At 38.3% G+C, this 22,848-nt stretch overlaps 1 protein-coding gene across 1 annotated transcript in view; it reads left to right on the forward strand.

Annotated features, from left to right (window-relative positions):
* Positions 1–22,848, forward strand: part of Cngb3 (cyclic nucleotide gated channel subunit beta 3) — a 248,128-nt gene that overhangs the window by 127,455 nt on the left and 97,825 nt on the right. The window contains exons 6-10 of the mRNA NM_001271238.1: positions 681–889; positions 8,643–8,693; positions 12,695–12,781; positions 15,840–15,904; positions 16,585–16,707. Coding sequence (NP_001258167.1) covers positions 681–889; positions 8,643–8,693; positions 12,695–12,781; positions 15,840–15,904; positions 16,585–16,707 — 535 coding nt within the window. The remainder of the gene's footprint in view (positions 1–680; positions 890–8,642; positions 8,694–12,694; positions 12,782–15,839; positions 15,905–16,584; positions 16,708–22,848) is intronic.

Here is a 22,848-nt window from a genome sequence, read left to right on the forward strand (position 1 = left end):
TCTGGTTCCCTCAAGAAACTGGTTCCCTCTTCTTTCAGAGCCAATTCTCTTCTAGTAGGATGAGCCCTTTCTCCCACTAGCCATGGGCAGACTTCATAACTAGATGGGAAACCAACGATCTTTTGCTTCAGGAAGACCTCGCCAATGACGCATCTAAATTTTCCAGTATTCCATTATCCTGAATCCAAACAGTGAAGGTGCACCCTGGAATAGACTCAGTCTAGCCAGAGAACTGTGTTAAATATTTAACAGAGGTTCTTCCTGACGTGCTTATCTCCTAAGTACCAGGGTTAGGGAGATGTTTCAGTCTACACCATGCCCACCTGCCCTGTAAGAATGGGAACCTGAGTCTGGATTCTCAGCATCCATGTAAAAGCTGCTCTTGATGCTTCATAGTTAATCCTAGCAACTGAATGGAAGAAGACAGATCCCCAAAGCTTGGTAGCCAGTCAGTCTAGCCAGTGGATGAACGAAGACATGAAATGAAAGTTATAAAAATATGGCAGAAACTGCAAGAGTTAGACACCCAGTGTCAGTCTCTATTCTCTCCACACCACTGCACACATGAACACGCCACACATACACTCAAAGAGAGTGCCTTAGTTTCATCAACCTAAGAAAGAAACACTTTAGAATGCTTCTGTAAAGCCATTGGCATGATATCAATTCTGTTTTGCTAGATCGGATTTATCTCCTGTGGCTCCTGCTTGTCACCATTGCCTACAACTGGAACTGTTGGCTGCTACCGGTACGCCTTGTCTTTCCATGCCAAACACCAGACAACAGGAACTACTGGATCATTACTGACATCATATGTGATATCATCTACCTTGGTGATATATTATTGATCCAACCAAGACTTCAATTCGTAAGAGGAGGAGAAATTATCGTAAGTAGGGTTTGGGGAAAGAAATTGATAAATGAACCATGGCTAATTGAACTACAAAGACATCTAAGTTTCCAAGAATGTTTCATTTAATATTTGACTGCCTTTCTGTGAATAGAGCTTTGTCTCGGTCTGAACATTCTAAGTCATCTATCTTGTCATCTCTATCTCAAACCGTCTTCCACTTGATCCATTCTATTGGTAAATCATTCTGCTGGGTTTCTGAATGACTAAATGAGCTTTACATTTCTTTTTTTTTTACATTTTATTTTTTTTTATTAACTTGAGTATTTCTTATATACATTTCGAGTGTTATTCCCTTTCCCGGTATCTGGGCAAACATCCCCCTCCACCCTCCCCTTCCTTATGGGTGTTCCCCTCCCCACCCTCCCCCCATTGCCGCCCTCCCCCCACCAGTCTAGTTCACTGGGGGTTCAGTCTTAGCAGGACCCAGGGCTTCCCCTTCCATTGGTGCTCTTACTAGGATATTCATTGCTACCTATGAGGTCAGAGTCCAGGGTCAGTCCATGTATAGTCTTTAGATAGTGGCTTAGTCCCTGGAAGCTCTGGTTGCTTGGCATTGTTGTTCATAAGGGGTCTCGAGCCCCTTCAGAGTTTTACATTTCTAAAACATTTTTTCAGTATTACTCTTTACTGAATTCTTCTTTCATATCCGCTATTGATTTATGTTTTGTTTCAACTGGTTCTTTGTATTCTCTTTGAATTAATTTATGAGTTAATTTTCTTTGATTTCATTTAAACAGTCTTATGATTATCTTTTTTAATTTTGTATGACATTTTACCTAACTCCCTTTCATTGGAATCCTCTTCTAAGGAGTTATTTTTAAGGGCTCATATTATCTTGTTTATACATATATACTTCTAGATTAGAATGTGTTCATCTAGAGTTATTTTGATGGTTGCCTTTTTACTATACATTTTCTTTCAGTTAAAGGGTTTCAATGTTCCAATGAGACTAGGTTGTGATAAAATCTAAGAACTGTTCATCTCCACTGGACTAGTAATGTTATCCAGTAGCTTCATTTACTCAAGGAACCTGGTAGAATGCCCTGTAACAGAGTGTTTACTGCAGAAACCGTAAGTGCTAGATACTCCCATTGTGTAAATATCCTAACATCTGACTTAAAACAGCATCTCTTTATCTTCAATAACTATTGGGAGACAGTGGAAGACGAGTGGTGTAGAATATGCTGAGATAAGGCTAGAGAGGGGAGGAAAATGTGGTAAGGACAGAGATTAGTGTTACGATAATTGAGGGAGAAAAGAAGAAAAGTAGATACAAGTGGAGAGTTGAGGTAGTATTAGGATGCAGAGTTTAAAGGTTGTTAATGCTATGGAATGCTAAGGTAAATAAGTAAAAAGAGGAAGAGATGAGAACAGAAGAAGTAGAGATGAGGTAAGAATGAAAAGGAAAACATACACGATGTTTCTGGGACGGCTAGAGGACTGTACACAGTCTGCCCTCACCCTTTCATAGCTGTAATTTCACTGCACTACCAGTATGTGTGGCTGCTGATCATAAGTGTATTCAAATTTTACAATTAAATAATATGAAAATGCAAAATTCCCAGCTGTACTTTATCCATATTTCTAGCGTTCAATATCATGGAGCTACTGTGCTGTATTGCCATGATTTGAAGCACTGTTCTAAGCTTTGCTTGTGGAAAGCCATGGAAAGCACTGAGAGGCCTTGGGCTCTCCTTCAGGAGTCCAGCCACAGGGAAGAAAACACATGCCTCACCATGAACAAATGAAAAGCCCATGGTTGTCTGACTTTGTAGTGAATGTCTTCCAATCTACTTCTTTTTGACTTTCCAAACCCATCACTTCCCATTTCTCAGGATCAAATGCAGCAGCCTACTTCAAAAGCCAAAATTCCTACCTTTGAGAAAGTATCTTCTTCTAGATTTATTTCCCATTTTGCACTTTCATAATCCATCTGCTTTTCAGACCCTTCTGAAAAAGGCCAGGAGGAAGGGTTTCCCCCACATGTCCCCTGTGACTCCCTTGTCACAAATTCCTACGAGGACTACATAAAATGTGCTTTCTAAGATCAGAGTATGGAGGGTCAACTGCCATAATGCCGAGCAACTCAGAATCATATGTATTACTGAATAAGAGACCAGGCTTCTTTAATTCTAAATATTTTCTTTTGAGTCTTCAGAAACTCTTATGTTTTCAAAATTATGAAAAGAGTACATTTATTAATTCTTATTTTTAACTTTTGGTTTTCTGGGACATGTGCCCTATATTTAATATTTTTTCACTGAAAAAGTTCTAATGGTAATAATAGCCAAAGCTGCAGCAGACATCTATTTATAATATTCTCAGTGAAGATTTCAGAACATGAGTTCACTCACTCCCCAAGCCTGGACCTCACAGCAGCTTGATAGATGATGATGATGGTGGTGGTGGTGGTGTACAAATAAGAAGTGACAACACCAAAAGAAATTTAAAACCCACTAATTTCAGCCTCTATTAGATGCACAAAATCAATGTTTGACAAGTGGAAAATGACAAAATCACTAAAAGGAGACTTTTATTTTCAATTTCCTAAGAGATGTTTGCACATGATAGAGTGTTAAAACCATGAAAAATAATCAATAAAAACACACTCGATGGGCTCTATTTAAAATGCATTACCACCAGCGACAAACACAGAGCAGGAACTAATTGCTGTGTTTGTTCAAAAGAAGCTTAATGGCTCCTTTAATTTGGAGTAAGTAGTTTTAGCCTTTGAAAGTTGATTACATTTGGTACAAAGTCTATGTACACTGGGTTCCCAACCTGAAGGTCTCACTATGCTCCCCTTAAGTGATACCACAGAAGTGTTCATCCATCTATTGAACAAATGTTTAATGCCTACATAGACTGGGTAGATATGCCTACCTGCCTTCTGTATACATATTGTATTTAGTTAACATATGTGGCACCAGAGCTGGAACATGGCAATATTAATTCTGCAAGTCTTTTAGGAAAAAGCCACCAGGAAGTTTACACATGTTCTATATTTATTAACATCTTCTGAAAATGATGCTACATAGAGAATGAAATGCCGACACTATAAAAATTCCCTTATATGTAGCTGAAACCAAGTTGGCAGTGGATTTAATGTTATTTACATGCTCATTTATTGTGTGTGCCTATGACTGTGTGCAGGTGCATGCACACAGGTACCTCGGTGTGTGTGGGAAGGTAAAAGGACAACTTGCAGGAGTCAGTTCTACCCTTCTGTCATATGTTCTAGCTTTTGTGAATGTGCCCTTACTGCTGAGCAAGCTCACGGGCCTAGCTCTGGGTATTGGATATGAGACATTACTATAACTTTTGATTGATAAAGTTCACACAAAGGGTCTATGGAAATGTTTAGTGCCAACTAACGGCCATGTCAGTTAGGTCCAGGAAACTGCTCGGCACACTCAACCTTCACAATTACTGTTTATAGAAGTGACCTGAAATTCCTTTGCACTCTAGACATTTTAATGATATTTATTTTATTTAACTTTGATAAATAAAACCTAGGCTAACTATAACACCTAGAAACAAACAGACCAGGATCAAATTTTACTACTAAAATTTACTAAAGGTATTATTTGAAGAAACTAGATTAACTCTTCTACTAAATTAAAAATAGTTTCAATTGTATAAGTCTATGGTAAAGGTTAAATAAGATGATATGTATCCCAAGATATGGCTGGCAGGAGTAAACTATCAGGTGAATTCAGTGAATAAACACATTTACTATTCCCTTGCTGTCTCCTTGGCTGCCTTTATTCAATAAGTAAGCATCCACACATTTCCCATTATATCTTTTCTGTGTCTTTAGCTGTCTTTCTCACCTGACAGTCAGTTCCTGAAAGGTGAGATCAGTGTTCTATCTCATTTTCTTATCTATCCTTAGAATTCAAGGATATTCAAGACATGTTTGTAGGAGTGAATACACAAAAGATTTTCGTTCTTTGAGTAATTCACTGCATGTGATATTCTTTTTTAAGTACTCTTCTTGGTTCTATATAAAATTGCAGAATTGTTGATCAGAGGAGGTAAATAATGACTAAATGTACTAGCATCTGAGAAGAGCATCCTCTAAGACTATTAGGATAGGATTTAGATGTAATTAGCATATCCTTCCTAAGGTAAGCCTCCCCTGAAGAAATGCCTTCTGCATAGTAAGCAGGCTTGAATGAGAGAAGGAATTAAATAGGGTGACATTTTAAAAAGCAAGGGCCTAATTGTCACTAGTAAACAGACTGATCCTCATAAGGCTGATGGTGCCAAATTTATTTAGCCCTCAAAAGAACAGGGATTTTAAAATTGCTAAATGCTACTTTCCTTTAATCAAGCATTTTTAGCTGTGTTCCCATTTATTCAATCACAGAATTATAGACTCTGAAAGGAAAGGTATAAATGTGAAAAGAAACTTCCTAGTTAGTGGGAGAATGCAGAGTTTTAACTTAACAGCTTGGCACGTGACTTGTGTCCATCTGTCTGCATTAGGGCTTTGATGGGGCTGACTGATTTTACTCAATCTTTCTTGGCACAAAGTTTATAAGATTACCAATGAAACCTGTCTATGTCTACCTGTGGATCAGTAATCCTTTTATCTTCATCATAGAAATTATTAAATTATCATATCATGCACATATTTCAATATATTTCTATAAAATTTACTGCGTCTATGTGGGTAAAGGGCATAACCAAAGTAGGAGGAGAGGGACTAGGAACTGAGCTGACTGGAAATTTGGGGGAAATGATGTGGTACATATGTGATGTATATGTGTGCTTGTGTTCATATGTGACCATGAGTGTATCTGTATGTGTCTATATGTGTGTGTATGCATGTCTATAATGTGTATCTTTGTGTATCTGTGTGTGTGTGTGTGTGTCTTTTTGTGTCTGTATATGTATATGGATACCAGAGGTTAATGTCATATGTTTTTCTTCAGTTGCTTTCCACCTTTATTTTGTAAAACAGGGTCTCTCACTAAATAGGAAGACCATAGATTTGGCCACAATGGCTAGCCACTGGGTGTTAGAGATTTGCCCATCTCTACTCACACCCACACATAGCACTTATTCTATAGATACGTTATTGTGACCACCAACTCAGGTTTTCCTGCTTGTGTGGCAGGTGTTTTAACAAATGGGCCATCTAACGAGCCCCAACTAATTGATCTTTAACATTAGTTGGGGGCAATTAAAAACTTCCATATTAAAGATCATGGATAATTGATGATAAATATTATTAGACAATGATGCTGCTTCAGTATGCCCAAGTTCCGATATTTAAATCAATTAAGAGTTTATAAGAAATCTCGTCCTAACAATATCAACCAACCAGAGCTCCCGGGGACTAAACCACCAACCAATGAGTAAACATGGAAGGAACCATGGCTCCAGCTGCATATGTAGCAGAGGATGGGCCTTGTCAGGCATCAGTATGAGGAAAATCCCTTGGTCCTGTGAAGCCTTGTTTCCCCAGTGTAGTATAATGCCAGTGCGTTGAGGTTGGAGTGGGTGGGTGAGAGTGAGAACATCCACATAGAAGCACGGGATGGAGGAGAGGGTATGGGAGAGGGCGGAAAGGGGATAGCATTTGAAATGTAAATACATAAAATATAAAAGAAAAATAAATTTTTTAAAAAAGATCTCTCCCGGCAAAGATTAAAACAGAGACTGAAGGAACACCCATTCAGAGCCTGCCCCACATGTGCCCCACATATACAGCCACCCAATTAGACAAGATGGATGAAGCAAAGAAGTGCAGACCGACAGGAGCCGGATGTAGATCGCTCCTGAGAGACACAGCCAGAATACAGCAAATACAGAGGCGAATGCCAGCAGCAAACCACTGAACTGAGAACAGGACCCCCATTGAAGGAATCAGAGAAAGAACTGGAAGATCTTGAAGGGGCTCGAGACCCCATATGTACAACAATGCCAAGCAACCAGAGCTTCCAGGGACTAAGCCACTACCTAAAGACTATACATGGACTGACCCTGGACTCTGACCTCATAGGTAGCAATGAATATCCTAGTAAGAGCACCAGTGGAAGGGGAAGCCCTGGGTCCTGCTAAGACTGAACCCCCAGTGAACTAGACTGGTGGGGGGAGGGCGGCAATGGGGGGAGGGTTGGGAGGGGAACACCCATAAGGAAGGGGAGGGGGAAGGGGGATGTTTGCCCGGATACTGGGAAAGGGAATAACACCCGAAATGTATATAAGAAATACTCAAGTTAATAAAAAAAAAAATCTCTCCCATTGGGAGAATAATGGTAAGTTCAGCTTTACTGAACACAGCTCCTGGATGTGATGCTAGGGGAAGGGACAGAGATTTGGTGTGGTGGTCTTTGAAACTACAAACATGGATGAGATTTTTCAAGAGGTAAATATAATGAGAAGAGAACATAATGAAATTTTGAGATATGCTGCATTTTCAAATGCCAGCTGATAGGTTCAAAATAGACACGCAAATGCTAGACCTTAAGCAACTCAAGCAGGTAAACCAAAAGTGACATTTCTCCTTCCTTGAAGAAGAAAGTCTTAAAAAGAGTAGTCCAGAAAAATGCCAAATGCCAAATGTTATAAAAATCTCTTACCCTTCTCTTCATGCTCCTCTATATATATATCCACTCAATAATTACTAAGTTCTTAGACACTCGTTTACCCAAATGTCAAAGTCAGTCCTGTCCTCAAGAAGATTACAGTTTAACCAAGTGAAATGGCAAGATGGCGTTCCTGCACAAGCCTGGTGATGTGATTTTGACCCTCCAACCCAGGTAAGATGGTAAAGGAACACTAACCTCACAACCTTGTCCTATGATGTACACATACACACATATGCATACAGGTACACACACGTACACACATATTATATAACTATATATAAAATGATAAATAAAGATTTAAAAAAGACCCAGGAAATATATGCACTATATCAAAATCCCTTGAGTTTCACAACACAAATGTTAAGTGTGGAAGGAGTCCTGTGTGGACTTTGCACTGTTAGTTTTGTCAGGATGAAAGAAATAGGAAGACAAACTATAACCAAACACTTGTAGATGAGGGACGACTATGAAGAGAGTAGGTAGGGTAAAGAAGTGTGGCTGACTCTCCTGCAACTTCTATGTTAAAAAAAAGGACGACAACAAAAAGGAAGCAAAACAGCTTCCATGTTTGTTTGTGTGTCTGTGCCTGTATAGGTCTGTGTCTGTGTCTGTGTCTGTGTCTGTGTCTGTGTCTGTGTCTGTGTCTGTGTCTGTGTCTGTGTCTGTGTCTGTGTCTGTGTCTGTGTCTGTGTCTGTGTCTATGTGTGCATGTGCTTGTGCACACACTTTTGGTTTTGTGTGGTTTTTGTCTTACAGATTTTTATTTATTTTTTTGTCTATTTGTACTTTCATATTTGATTTTTGTTTCCTTAGTTTGGAGGGAGAAGAACATAAAATTAGGTGTGTAGAGAAACAAGTTGGATCTAGAAGGAACTTGGGGAGAGGAAAGAATATGATCAAAATATACTATATAAAACATTTTAGTGAGAGGTAAATAAATAAGTAGAGTTAGTGAAAAGGATAAAAGCATGGTGGACATCTGTGTGTTTTTAAAATGCAAAAGGCTGAAGCATGATTATAAGCTGGGGTTGAAGAAAACGAGTAGAGAGAAATAACTGTGAACATTCCAAAGAAAAAAATGATAAATAAATTTTCTGATCATAATCAAAAGTACAAATGTATTACAGGTAGATTCAAATGAGCTGAAGAGGCACTACAGGAGTTCTACAAAATTTCAGGTAGGTGACTCACAAGTAAGTCCAGAACGGCTTAAGCAGAACCAGCTTCATTTTAAGTCTCATTGCTACAAATATGATGCCTTCCTGTAACAAGCATCACCCAGACCCGAGAGTGTTTTATTCAGCAGCAGCAAGTCCTGCTAATACTTATCCTCCATACTTCATACTACATCCATTCCCCGTCTATGCAAATTTGGTGTTAAATATGTACAAGCCAAAGTCAGGGAATTCTAAGTTGGGGAAAATGGTGTGTACCTTTTATTCTCTACAGAATTCTAGTTTCCAATTCTTGCACTGTGGTGGTGTAAAGTCTGCAATTATTTCTATTCCGTCCTGAACTTCATAGAAGCAAAGTAAAGAAACCGAGAGAAGCAGTTACTTAGACAATAAAGCATCTTTCTTTTCTAAGATAAAAACGTGATCTTACCTCATACGCTTTTCTCTCAATCCAGCTACAAATCGAAAAGTAGGCAGATATGAGATAACCTAAGGTTACTTAAATCCATTTCGGTTATTTAGTTCCTCAAAATATGCTAGTAAATGTACTGCCAGCACACTCAAATATTGTTAACCCCTCCCTCTCTCATCCTCCTTCCCTCATCCTCCCCCTCTCTCTTACACACACACAGACACACACACACACAGACACACACACACACACACACACACACACACACACAGACACACACAGGCTATAGGCCCCAAATCCCGTTCAATTTTTTTTATTTCCGATGAAATTTTTTTCACTTTGACATTTATATAACAGATCGATAATGCTTTAACAAATTGAACAAACATGAAGTTTATTCTTTGTAAAATCCATAGAACTCTGAATAACTTTTATGGAATTTGGAGATATGTAAAATCCATTTGTGCTTATAAATATAAAACTGTACATTTATTTAATTATGGTGACTCCTTTTGATTTCCCTTAGCACAATCCTAGAGCACTGCAATATAGTTAATTTTTATTACATTTATTTTGGTTTGTTCAGTGTATGTATGTACATATACAGAGACATAAGTGTGGAGGACAGAGGACAACTTAGAGGATTTAAAACTTTCCTTCCAGCCTTTGGGCCCCAGGTATCAAAGTCTGATCTTCAGATTTTGTGACAAGTACCTTTACCTACTGAGTCATCTCACAAGGCTGACAATATAGTTATTTTTGTCCTTGATTTTTATATCATTAGATTAATCCTTAGAAGTGGAAATAATCTTACTCTTTCAATACAAAAATGTCTTACAAAGCCCTAGGTACAGAATTTAAAGTTAATCCATACTTAATTCAATTTCCTACAATTCAGCAAGAAATAAATTATCTGTGTCTACACAAATCTACATGGGGAAGGTAAGATTATGAATGACTGAGAATTACATAGAAAAACCAAGTGGTAAGTTGAACAAACGGGGAGCATGCAAATAAAACTATAATTAGTATTTGAGGTGAAAACTGTGGGTTCTACGGTAGCACTAGACAAGTGCAAAAACTGTGTTCCTGCTTCCTTGTTTAAGACATTATTTTAATTAATGTCCTATACACGTCTCAACTTATAATGAGGATCAGTATGTACAGGGTAAAGGGGTGAAGGTATGTGAAATTTCTGAGCCAACACATTGAGAGAATCATTTGGTTATGACAACTAATCTGGTTAAGTAAGTGATATTTCTACTCAATGGTTGTTGGCTTTGAAATTGTTACTCACTTCCCAAAGCTTTTTATCTCATGTATGTGGTCTTACAACATGTTCCTATAACATATAGTTTTGTCTACTCCACTTTGTGTTCCCACATGCACACATGCACACACCTGCCCAGGAGCTATCTCATACCCACAGATGAAATACACACAAACACATTAGTTTATTTTTAGTACGCTTTTTAGTTTAATGGCTGGACACTTCTAAACAGATTCCTGACCAAAGCATCACAACCACCTCCCTACATGACCCTAACTGCTATTTATTATTTCTAGATAGTTTAGATTTTTTTAACGTATTGGTTAATAGGCTACTTATGAAAACAATTATTTTATTGTAATATCTTATTATTATCGCAGTCAAGGAAGTCTATAAGGGATTAGAGAGACAGACAAGTGGTAAAGAGCACTTGCTTCTCTTACAGAGGACCAAAGATCGGTTTCCAGGACTCATGTCCGGAAACCTCTTATAACTCCAGCTTCAGGGTAAATAGTGCTCTCTTGTATACATATGTGCGCGTGCGCGCGCGTGCACACACACACACACACACACACACACACAGAGGGGAGAGGCAAATATATAAGCACAAAATATACAAAAGTAGACAAAATTATGTTGATTCCTAAGGAATGCCATTTGATTATCAAGGTCTGAGAATAATGTAAATGTATGGAAAGTTTTAAAATGAATATTTTAGTGATATCATGGTGCTTCTCTGTACTTTTTCATCTGAGTTAATGATCTATTGTAAACAGAATTTATTTCTTTCTGTCTTTTAGCCTGTGTAGACTCTAATAGAAGCCTTCATAGCACGTTGTTGGTAGCACCACAACCCAAAGATAGTGGTGGAAATCACCAAGGAACCTAGATGAACAAGAACTATGTAATCCATGCTGAGCACTGAAGGAATAGATGGATCATAGAGCAATGTCATTGCGGTGAATTTACAAGAGTTTCAAACAAAATTAAAACTAGATTTGATTTGTACTCCACAACCTCATGGTCCAGACTATAAAAATATGTTAGCATCTGCTTCATCACTGAACTATACGGGACATGAAAAATCTGATCAAAGGTGATGAGTAAGGAGAAGTCAGACACATGAAAGTGAAAGAGAAATGTGTAGACTAGACTAGAGTACTAGTTTGTAAACTAGTACCCCTGGTTTTTTTTAAGTTTTTTTATTTATTTATATTTATTAACTTAACTTGGGTATTTCTTATTTACATTTCGATTATTATTCCCTTTCCCGGTTTCCGGGCCAACATCCCTCTAACCCCTCCCCCCTTCTCTATGGGTGTTCCCCTCCCCATCCTCCCCCCATTACCACCCGCCCCCCCAACAATCACGTTCACTGGGGTTCAATCTTGGCAGGGCCAAGGGCTTCCCCTTCCACTGGTGCTCTTACTAGGATATTCATTGCTACCTATGAGGTCAGAGTCCAGGGTCAGTCCATGTATAGTCTTTGGGTAGTGGCTTAGTCCCTGGAAGCTCTGGTTGGTTGGCATTGTTGTTTATATTGGGTCTCAAGTCCTTTCAAGCTCTTTCAGTCCTTTCTAAGATTCCTTCAACAGGGGTCCCATTCTCAGTCCAGTGGTTTAATGATGGCATTCGCCTCTGTATTTGCTGTATTCTGGCTGTGTCTCTCAGGAGAGATCTACATCCAGTTCCTGTCGGCCTGCACTTCTTTGCTTCATCCATCTTATCTAGTTTGGTGGCTGTATATGTATCAGCCACATGTGGGGCAGGCTCTGAATGTAGTACCCCTGTTTTAATGATAGGCCTTTACATGGCATCGTGTAAGTGAAAGCAATTTGGATTAAATAGTAAATAATTAATTATAGCATGACAACTTTCACATACTGTTGTAGTTTGAATGTGAACTATCTCCTGTAGACACATACGTGGTCCCGAGATGGTATGAGAAGATTGTATAGCCTTTAAAAGGTGAAACCTTGCTACAGAAATTATCTCACTGAAGTCAAATTTGAGGCGTTATAGCCCTCAGGCCACTACCTCCTATTCACTCTAGACATCCTGAGTTGGAATGCAGTTGACCGGCCATCTTCCTGCTTCTCCCCATCTCTTCCCTGCCTCGACCATGTCCTCTCCACTATGATAAACTGCATCCCCCTCGATCCATGAGCTAAAATGAATTCTTTCGTCCTTAGGTTACCTGGCAGGATATTTTATCACAGCAATAGAAAAGTAGCTTGCACATATGTTGGCATGTATGGGTTCAAATCCTAGCGTAGAGAGGCAGGCAAGCTCCACATGAATGTGAATATGCTCTGTCAATAGATGGATGTGGCATCTCTACTGCCATTTGAAGTTCTCTACATCTTCTTCGGAGTCAATCCAATATTCAGAACAAATCGGATATTAAAGGTAAAGAAACCGTATTCAGCTGCTTCTTTTTCTCCTGATGGAAATCTTGAAGTAAGTTTAGACATCCTAAAATTCACAGTGCTCAATTTATTCTAAACAGTGCTCCATTTCTCTGCCTTCATCATTGCTATTTTTGAATGGATAATGCCATAGATTCTACAGATGGAAATGGCTACTAACTGCCTATCTTACAAACAAGTACTTTTTTATAATCCAAAGTGGAATGTTTTTATACTTCTAAAGATGACGAGAATTACAAGTAAATATTTTTTCTCTGCAACCTATTTTATCAGAGATTTCCTGAATGTCTAAAATATCAGGTGATCAAACAAAGCAACAAATAAACTAAAAAAAATAAGAGGTTAAATTTCCTGAAGCCCTCAGACACATCTACAATTTACCTGGAAGGCAAAGAAAGTTTTCTGTGTAATAATATGGAAAGAGGTTCAAGATAGATTGTTAAGGAATATGGGAAAAGCTAAATAAAAAACACTTTACAGAACAATATTAATTTATATAAGCCATAAAAACTGTTAAATTTTCTAAATTGAAGTAAGTTACTAAATACTACAAATGTTTTTTCAAAAACTATTTAAAGCAGTTGCCTAAGATGGAAAGAAAAATCAAGATGAATAGAGGCAAGAAGAAGGACAAAATGTTGAAGTGATGTATTTAATATTGATTTAGAAATACATATTGCCTACATATATCCTAAGACATACATATTTTATAAACTTAGATTTGTTGGGTAACTTGTACAAGTGAGAGGCAAATCTGAATGAATTTTTTACATACATCTTTAAGAATAGCAGGAGTTAAGAGTACTGACTGCTTTTGCAGGATCCAGTTTCAATTCTCTGCATCCACATGCCAGCTAACCATGGTTTGTACCCCTATTTCCTGGGGATCTGGCACCCTCTCCTGTCAGCTGTCAACATCTTATGTAGAGCAAATAGACATACAGGCAAAACACCTATACACACATTTTTAAAGGTATTTTTTAGCTTTTTTTAAAAAATTGGTTATTTTATTAATTTACATTTCAAATGTTATCCCCCTTCCCTGTTTCCACTCCGCAAATCCCCTGTCCCCTCCCTCCTCACCCTCACTTACTCAAATTTTTGGAAGAATGCCAATGATACTTCTACTTCAAAAGCAATACTCTTAAAAGAAACTCAAAATATGTTATAAATTTGAATTGTGTATCTTTTGCATCCTGGGAAAACAAGTTGATTATATCTCCAGCAGGATCTAGCCACCATGATGGATCGTACAATGGCAATGATTACTGGGGCTAACTTTGCTACACACGTTGTTAAAGCTCAACTTCCTTTATCTATTTTATTCCTCCCAACAGTTTCATGCTACCACTGAGGAAGACGAGAGTCAGCATAGTGGGAAGTCTGTCTACCCTCACTGATAATGTTGACATTACTTATCTTACTGCAGATTATTTGCTATAATATTGGCAGATAGAGATCAGGCACAAAAATCTTTCTTTCTATGCTTATGATTTTTCTAAGTTTAAAGAATCCTGACCCTGTATTCCCATATGCCCAAGAAAACTCTAGAGTGTCCTGGTGTGATGTTGGAATATGAGTGTTAATCGAGGCAGAGCACTATACCCTATCTCTGAATCCATACTAGAGAGCTTTCTAGAGGCAGCATTTAATACAGAATATTATGTAAGTCAACACTGAATTTTTTTTCTTAGCTGAGTAGTCCTATCTTTCAGTTATTTATAAAGGTGTTATTGGGAGAGACAATTCTCTAGGGTAAATATTATCATGTACCTGTCTCCAGATTATAAATGGAAAAAAATGCTATGAACACAAATTTTCTCTTTGAACACATTAGTTTTAAAACATTGTCCTTTCAGCAAACTTCTAGTAAAGGCCAAATAAAGAAGTTATCAAAAATTGTACTTAACATTATCTGAGCTTTTGAAGGATATTTTCAGGAATTCCAGGGAAAGAAACGTTTGTGTATATTTCTACCTTAAGAGGAAACATTTCTATTTCACATATAAGATGAATGTATTGCACATAACAGTATTCTATTACATATACTATTTTTTAATCCAAAGGCTCGGCAGTCACATACAGATTGGGCGATAATTTGGAGTGGCTGAGGACTCTTCTCTGTGAGATCTTCCCTTTCTAAACACATTCAGTATGTCAATGCACACCTTCACACACTCTTTTCACTACATCATTTTTAGGTAAGGAGCCAAAGGATGACATAGACAATTTTTCCAGAACCACATCAACAATAGTGCTGGCGGTTAGTTCTGGGATCTATGGTGATTCCATGGTCCTATTCTGTGCCCTGTGTCCTATAGAAATGAAGGAAGAAGGAGAGGATGAGGTAGGAGTACCCCAAGGAACTGAGAGCTGAGAAAAAACTAGAAATGAAAGAGAATGTACAGCGTTTGTCATCCTGGGCCTGGGTTACTTCACTTGGTATTTTTCTCTAGTTCCATTCATTTACCTGAAAATGTCATGATTTCATTTTTCCTTACAGCTGAGGAAATATTCTTTGTGTACATCTGCACATTTAAGAACCTTGAGGGAAAGAGCAACTCTGTTTCAATTAGATCACATGAAGCCATTGAACCTTCAGATAGCACAGAACACAAGCCTCTAATAATGTTTAGTGGACTCTACATTTTGAAAAAAATATAGATTTACTGCCTCTTCCTTAAAAACAAAGTTAACAACAATTTTTTCTTCTTTTATTTATATTTGGAAGTATGATTTTAACCATTGCAGAGTAGAAATTTACTATATGCGTTAGAAAGAAACCCATTATTGATTATCCACATGCATCACAAATAAGACTGTAATAAATGGATAAAAATAAAACAAGACAATCATTTCTGTAGGCTTGGTACCGTGTTAAAATACTGTTTCAAGAAAATATCATTAAATATGACAGACATGGGATTTTTTAAAGGTGTGAACAAAATCATTTCTAATAAAACCTGTGTTGTATAGTTTTAACTAAATAAGCATACAGTTAACTTATTTTTTATTTCTTTTGCTTATTTCTTATACAGTACACTTCATTCTTTGAGTTTAACCATCACCTGGAGTCTATAATGGACAGAGCATATGTCTACAGGTGAGCTTCATTGGTAAATTTGGGGGAAGCAGAGAAAGTGGTGGCAGGACATTTTAAAAGGCATTTAGGAGACAATGACCACCCTGCTCAAAAACATGGGACGTTTTCTATCTTGCTATATAAAATGAGTGCATATTCTAAAGCCAATTGGGCTGTTTTGAGTACTAAAGTAAGGAAGAGAACCCATCATGTTACAGTTTAAACAATAAGAGAGGAGTACACTCTTGCAAGTCAGCTTTCCAACTCTCATGGCAATTTATGCATAGCCTAAATTTCACTCATTTGCCATTCTGAATTTCCTGAGTAGAAACCTTCGATCACAGTTCATCACAGCGTGAAGTCCTGTGAGCCTTTACGATATCCAGGTAAATCAGTGCGGCGTATTTTATGGGACTCAAAATGAAGAAGCGACCCTTGAGGCGTGTCTTTCACAGAGTTGACTCACACCATCTGTGCAAAGAAATGAAGACTTTCTTTACACTCCGTCAAGCCCACTCAAGACTCTGCAGGCAGACAACATGTGGTGTCACCTTCGCTTTCTACTGCACAAATGAGAGTTGACACTTAGCAAATCTAAAGCGAGAGAGCTCATTGGAAGCATAGAGAAAAAGAAAACGTTGAAATCAGCTGCTTTCCAGAAACAATGTTGAGCCTTACTTTCCATTTATTCTCTCTGACAGGATAATCCGAACAACTGGCTACTTGCTGTTTCTTCTGCACATTAACGCCTGTGTTTATTACTGGGCTTCAGACTATGAAGGAATTGGCTCAACTAAATGGGTCTATAATGGGGAAGGAAACAAGTGAGTTCTAATTTTGAAAGAGACTTTTCTTTCTCTTCTAAATTTTCAGTTTTAGTATGAGAATTTTCATAAGCCCCCATTTCTCCAAGCTTTTATAAGTATGTTAGTGGTACCTTGTGGGGCTCTGGTACTGTGAGCGGGGGTGGAGCTCTCCACGATGATCTCTCACACAGCTAGGTGCATGGATTCCGGCGAGGGGGAGAGAACTTAGGCAGAGAGGGGGAACAGCTTTTGCTAGTTCTGTTCCTTTCCACCACTGCTGCTTCAGTTGCTCCCCGGGGTAAGGGGTGAAGGAGAGCTTCTGGCTGCGATTTCAGTGAGAGCAGATCTCTTCCCCAAGAGACAGTGTTACAGCTCTTATGATAGAAGCTCTCAGACCATGGAATAATTCCTGCAGTTTTAATTCAGGACACAACATTTAAATACAGTTTTTGGATGGCTCAGTGTCTGACAGCAGGTACTTCCTATTTACTGGTTGGGCCTCAGAGCTTGGGAAGACCTCATCTACGTACTTGGGGTCGTGGTCCTGCTTCTACATCTGATCTGTCTTGAGCCTAAGTTAACTGTGGTCACTGTCTTCACCTCTGGAGGAGGGGTTTGGGGCATTGTCCTCTGTGCCTGATCTGTCTTGAGCCTATGTAACCTGTGGTCACATCCTCATCTGTGGAGGCAGGGCTTGAGGCATTGCTCTAAGTAACTGATCTGTCTCAAACCTCTCTACAGGGGTTGGGGGTGTGGAGCTAGCGAGGCCTTGATCTGGGAGGCTGAGAATGTACCTGCCTTCCCTATTAGGGTCAATTCTTGGGATTTGCCTTGTCTCAACCAGGAACCAGGGTGCCTTTCACAGCTCACCGCCCCACAGTACATGAGTTTTATTGTGATATTTTTTCATGAGGGTACATAATCTATTTTAGCCATATTGACACCTCTCAATACCCTTGCTCATGCCCTTCCTACTCCCATTGGTTGCCTTCCTCTTCCCAAATTCCTCTTCTACTTTTAGTGTGTATGTATGTGTATGTGTGTATGTGTGTTTGTGTGTGTGTGTGTGTGTGTGTGTAAGCATGTGTATGTTTGTGTGTGGGTGTGTGCATGTGTGTATATTAATTTGTACTATTTACAGGAGCATAAATAGGAGGATATGGAAAAATAAGCAGTCTACCAGTAGCTACATCACTAAAGACAACTGTTAGTCACTGTTCAGCCATAAGTAGTAAAACCTCTCTTGTGGGTTAGCATGCTTTTAAGTGAAAAAGTATAAGAGAAAATAGAAACTGTCAGAGCAGGGTGTGTGGGGGGGGGGCGTTGTGGGTGTATGCCTGTGTGTGTCTATGTGTGCATCTATGCATGGGGGTATAATGTGTGTGTATGAATGTGTGTGTCTATGTGTGAGTGTGTGCATGTATGTGAGTGTATGTGTGTGTCAGTGTGTGAATGTGTCAGTGTGTCATGTGTGGTGTATGTCTATGTCTGTGTGTGAGTCTGTTTGTGTATGTTTGTGAGGGGGTACGTGTGTGTGCATATGCATGTGTGTATGTGTCTGTCTGTCTATGTGTGAGTGTGTACATGCATGGTATATGTGTGGTTGTGTATATTTGTAGATGTGTGCATGTGTATGTCTCCATGTGTGTGCAAATATGTAGATGTGTGGTGTGTAGATGTGTACATGTGTGTGTGTCTGCATGTGTATATGAGTATGTGCATGTGTGTGTAAATGGGTGCATGTCTGTGTATGAATGTATGTGTGTATCTGTTTCTGTCTGTGTGTATTATGTACGTGTGTGTGTAGTCGTGTGTGTGTGCGCGTGTGTGTGTGTGTATGTGTGTGTATCTAGGTGTGTGAATGTGTATGTGATGTGGGTGGTGTTTGTGTCTATCTGCATGTGTATGTGTGCATGTTGGTAAAGGTGTGGGTGTGTGTTTGTATGTATGTATGTGTAATGGTTTATATATGCTTAGACCAGGGTGTGGCACTATTAGAAGTTATGGCCCTGTTGGAGTAGGTGTGTCACTGTGACTGTGGACTTTAAGACCCTTATCCTAGCTGCCTGAAAGTGAGAATTCTGCTAGCAGCCTTCAGATGGAGACGTAGAACTTTCAGCTCTGTTGCACCATGTCTGTCTGGACTTTACCATGTTCCTGCCTTCACATGGAGAGCAAAGAGAGTAAAAATATCTCAAACATTATATACTACCATAAGCAAGTCAGTTATGTGTAAAGAATTATAATTATCTTTTTTTAACCAGCACTGATTTTCTAAATATTTTTGATAGTACACTAACTACATCATTGCCCCCTTCCCTTTTCTCCACCCAAACAATCTCACGTACTCCTCCTTTCTTTCTTCCAAATCATGGCCTCTTTTCACATTCATTCACTTTAGACCTGATTTTTTAAAAATCTTACAGTCAAAGACCACTGATTGTAAAACACACATGCACACACAGTAAACAGGGTCTTAGAAATCTAAAAATCGATCCTGTATAAACAAAATGAACTTAGAATGTGAATATTTACTTTAATATGAATAATTTTATGGAAAATTAAGATGCCAACTATATTTAGTACATTAATACCACAGTAGCTAATGGTGAAAGACTGGCGGTGCAAGTGTTATGTTAAAGTGAGTAGTATGTGTTAGTCAGGTTTCATTTCTCTGGAAAATGTTTGAATGAGGCAACTTATTAGGGAAAGAGGTAGTTTCGGCTCATAGCTTCAGAGGTTTCAGTCCAGTGTAAGCAGGCTCCCTTACAGTGGACCTGAGATGAGGTGGATCACCAGGAACAGCAACATCAGAACAGCAGGAAGCCTTTAGGACAGCAGATATCACATCATGGTTGGTACCCAGGAAGCAGAAAGAGAGCAAGCCTCTGAAGTTAGTGGACTTTCTCCTTTATCTGTCTCTTTCCTATCTGGGTTACAGTTCATGGGATAGTGCCATGAACATTCAGGAAAGATCCCCAACTTCTTTAATTCTCTCTGGAAATGCCACCCCAAGGGGTGTGCTTTGAATACTCTTCTAGATCCTTCCCAGTCTTGTAATGTAGACAATTACAACTTTCCATCATAAGTTACAGTAACAAGTTCTAACACTTGAGTGTTAGAATAAATTGGAACTTCATGGCATGGAAGGAAAATGATATAATGATTTTGAGACAGGGTCTCTATACATAGTTCTGACTCCCTGGAACTTTTTATATGGACCAGGCTGTCTTTGGATTCTTAGAGATTTGCCTGTTCCTGCCTTCCCAGTGCAGGGATTAAAAGTATGTGGCACTACACCCGAAGAATATAGCAGTTTTAAGAAAAGACCCGTTAATTATGCAATTACCCTGCAACTTAAATTTTGCACACATTTTTATTGAATAGAAATTAAAATATATATCAAAGTGGTAGGAATACATAAGAATTTTCAGAGAAAATAGATTCACAATAATCAGAAACTTTATATAGCCAAGGAATGTTTTTGATATTTTTGAAAGCTGTACTTATATACATACAATGGAGACTACTTAGGAATTTGTATAGATAAATTACATGTACACAAATAGCTCTCAATAGACTACACAAAGCATATGTACTTTGTGATGCCATTTGTATAAACCAATGGATTAAATGATTCTATTTACAACACCGTCAAGTGGAATAAAAAAACTAAGACGTTCAACAGAGGTACCCTGAAAGCTACATCAGGCAAATGAAAGCCTGTGAAACAGAAGTGATTCAACAGAATGACATCTGGGTTCATGGATTAGGTGAGTGATTATTGCTCAAATGTAACCAACTCGGGGCAAACTGTCAAAATCCCGGTGGAATCTTTCCCTGCCTTACATCACCCACAAAAGTCAAACAATTAGATTGAAGACTCAACTGTGAGACTCCCAGTTATGAAACTGCTAGAAGAAAACAGAGCGCGATAGCTCCATGACTGTCTTGAACAACAATAAGTTTAATGTGGCCCCTCAAACACAAAAGCAAAGGTCAATTCACGGGTTTCCCCCACACTAAAAATATTCTATACCAGAAACAAACATTGGTTTCCATCACACTAAAAATTGCTTATACTAGAAACAAAATGATCAACAAATCAAAGCTGGACAGAATATTTTCAAACCATACCTGCGATAATGGGCTAATGTCCCAAATATGAGAAATTCCGACAATTTAATAGCAAAATCTTTTAATGAACAAGGTTTGAAATGAGACTTCTTGAATACAGAGAAATGGCTGATAAAAACATCAAGGGTGCTCATCATTAATCACCAGAAAATATATATCAAATCTACAACATGGTTTCTTATTGCCACAGCTAGGATTACAATAATCAGAAAAGGAAAACAGGTATTGTGAAAAACACAGGGAAGGAGGCAGTGCAATGAGTGTCTCTATATGGCCAGGGACTTGGAAATCAATATAGGAAACAGAACATTGACATCTCACATTTTTTAAATGTCTTTTTAATTACGAATATTCTAATGAGTAAGATCGTAACAATATAGCATTGATTTGCACTTCCCTGATGATCAATGATATTGAGAGATTTTTTTAATACTTTTTGTTTAGATTATTTTGAGTTTCTTACATGTTTACAGAAGCAAAATTTCCAGTTCACTTTTTCACGTCCAATGTTAAATTTTACCTTATTGTTTTAACTGGGAGTTATGTGTTGTCATGCATTAAAATTTTATAGAGAGTCTATGTATTAAATCAGTCCAATGGACTCTCCTTGAAAAGATTTATCTGCCTGGAGTGTAGATATTAGAGATAAGACACCCTTGACTAATTAAGCTAATCCTAGAAAATCAATATGATGCCATCTAATTAAATTACAAATCTTACCTTTGGTTGGAAATGTCTTGGTGTGTAAGACATGTCTGAGAAAAGAATCCAAAAATAAACCACAAAGCATCAGGGCAGAAAATTTTCCAATTACCATAGCATACTATTTAATTTTTTAAAAGTTCAAGGCTAACCCTTGAGACTTGGGAAATCAATGCCAACATTTCAGATTCAGCTGTCATTTTTAGCATTTATAAATAGGAAGGTGAATGAAGGTAATACTGTGTTTGTTCAAAAGTGATGTATAATAGAGCCAACCAATAGGAAAAAAATTAGCCTTTTCCCACTCTTTGGAGGTATTAAATTTTAAAAGCTTCCTTATTTTAAAGAAACCCAGAGGTGAGAACTTGTAACCAAAATAAATTAAGTGACAGTGTCCTTAAAATTTGGACATGAAAAGTTGAGATTTGCCCATAAATTTACTTTTGTTATTTGTTTCTTTGAAATCAAGTCTACTATTATAAGCCAAAGCATTCTGGACACTCAGTGACCGATTTACTATTTTGACACCATGATTCTAAACTCTCCTGAAAGTTAGTGGACTCTTTGTTACTAGTTTTGTTGTGGTGGCTAGTCCTTTATCTACCAGGTTAAAGATATCCCCACGTCCTGTGAGCCCTGCTTAGTTGATTCTGTGGATACATAGAGACTGGAGTGACAATCAGGGAGCCTGTATGATCTGAGCTAGGCCATTTACAGATGTGTTACAGTTGGGTAGTTTGGTGTTCCTGTGGAACTCCTAACAGAGGAGGGGTTGTCTCTGACTCTTTGCCTGCTTTGAGACTCCTTCTCCTTACTGGGTTACCTCATCTAGTCTTGATATGAGGCTATGTCCTTGGTCTTATTGTAACTTGACGTGCCATGCTCCATGGATATCCCTGTTCTTTCTGAAGGAAAATGGAGGGGGAATAGGTCTGGGGGAGAGTGTAGGTGGGAAAGGAGCTGGGAAAAGTGGAGGGAAGGGAAACTGCTGTTGGAATATAAGAGGAGAATTTTTTAAATTTCATATCCTTTAAAACATATTGAACTTGAAATTTATTACTTATAGATTTTACTTTAATAAATAAGACACCAGCATGTTTCGTTCTTTCTTAAACTCCATTTCTTGGTATTTGAAAATGGTTACCTTTGTTCAAAGACTAATACAGTCATAAAGTTCTAAAGTGTCCCTGCTCTGTGTGACCTGCCAGAACAAGAAATAGAGCCTGTTTTTAACTTATTGTTACTAGGAGCCGTGCTTCCACACATACGGAGGTCAGAGCACAACTTTGTGGAGTTACTTCTCTCCTTCTATCTTTACAT

The sequence above is a fragment of the Rattus norvegicus genome, chromosome 5 (genome assembly GCF_036323735.1).
Source record: "Rattus norvegicus strain BN/NHsdMcwi chromosome 5, GRCr8, whole genome shotgun sequence".
Taxonomy (NCBI): Eukaryota; Metazoa; Chordata; class Mammalia; order Rodentia; family Muridae; genus Rattus; species Rattus norvegicus.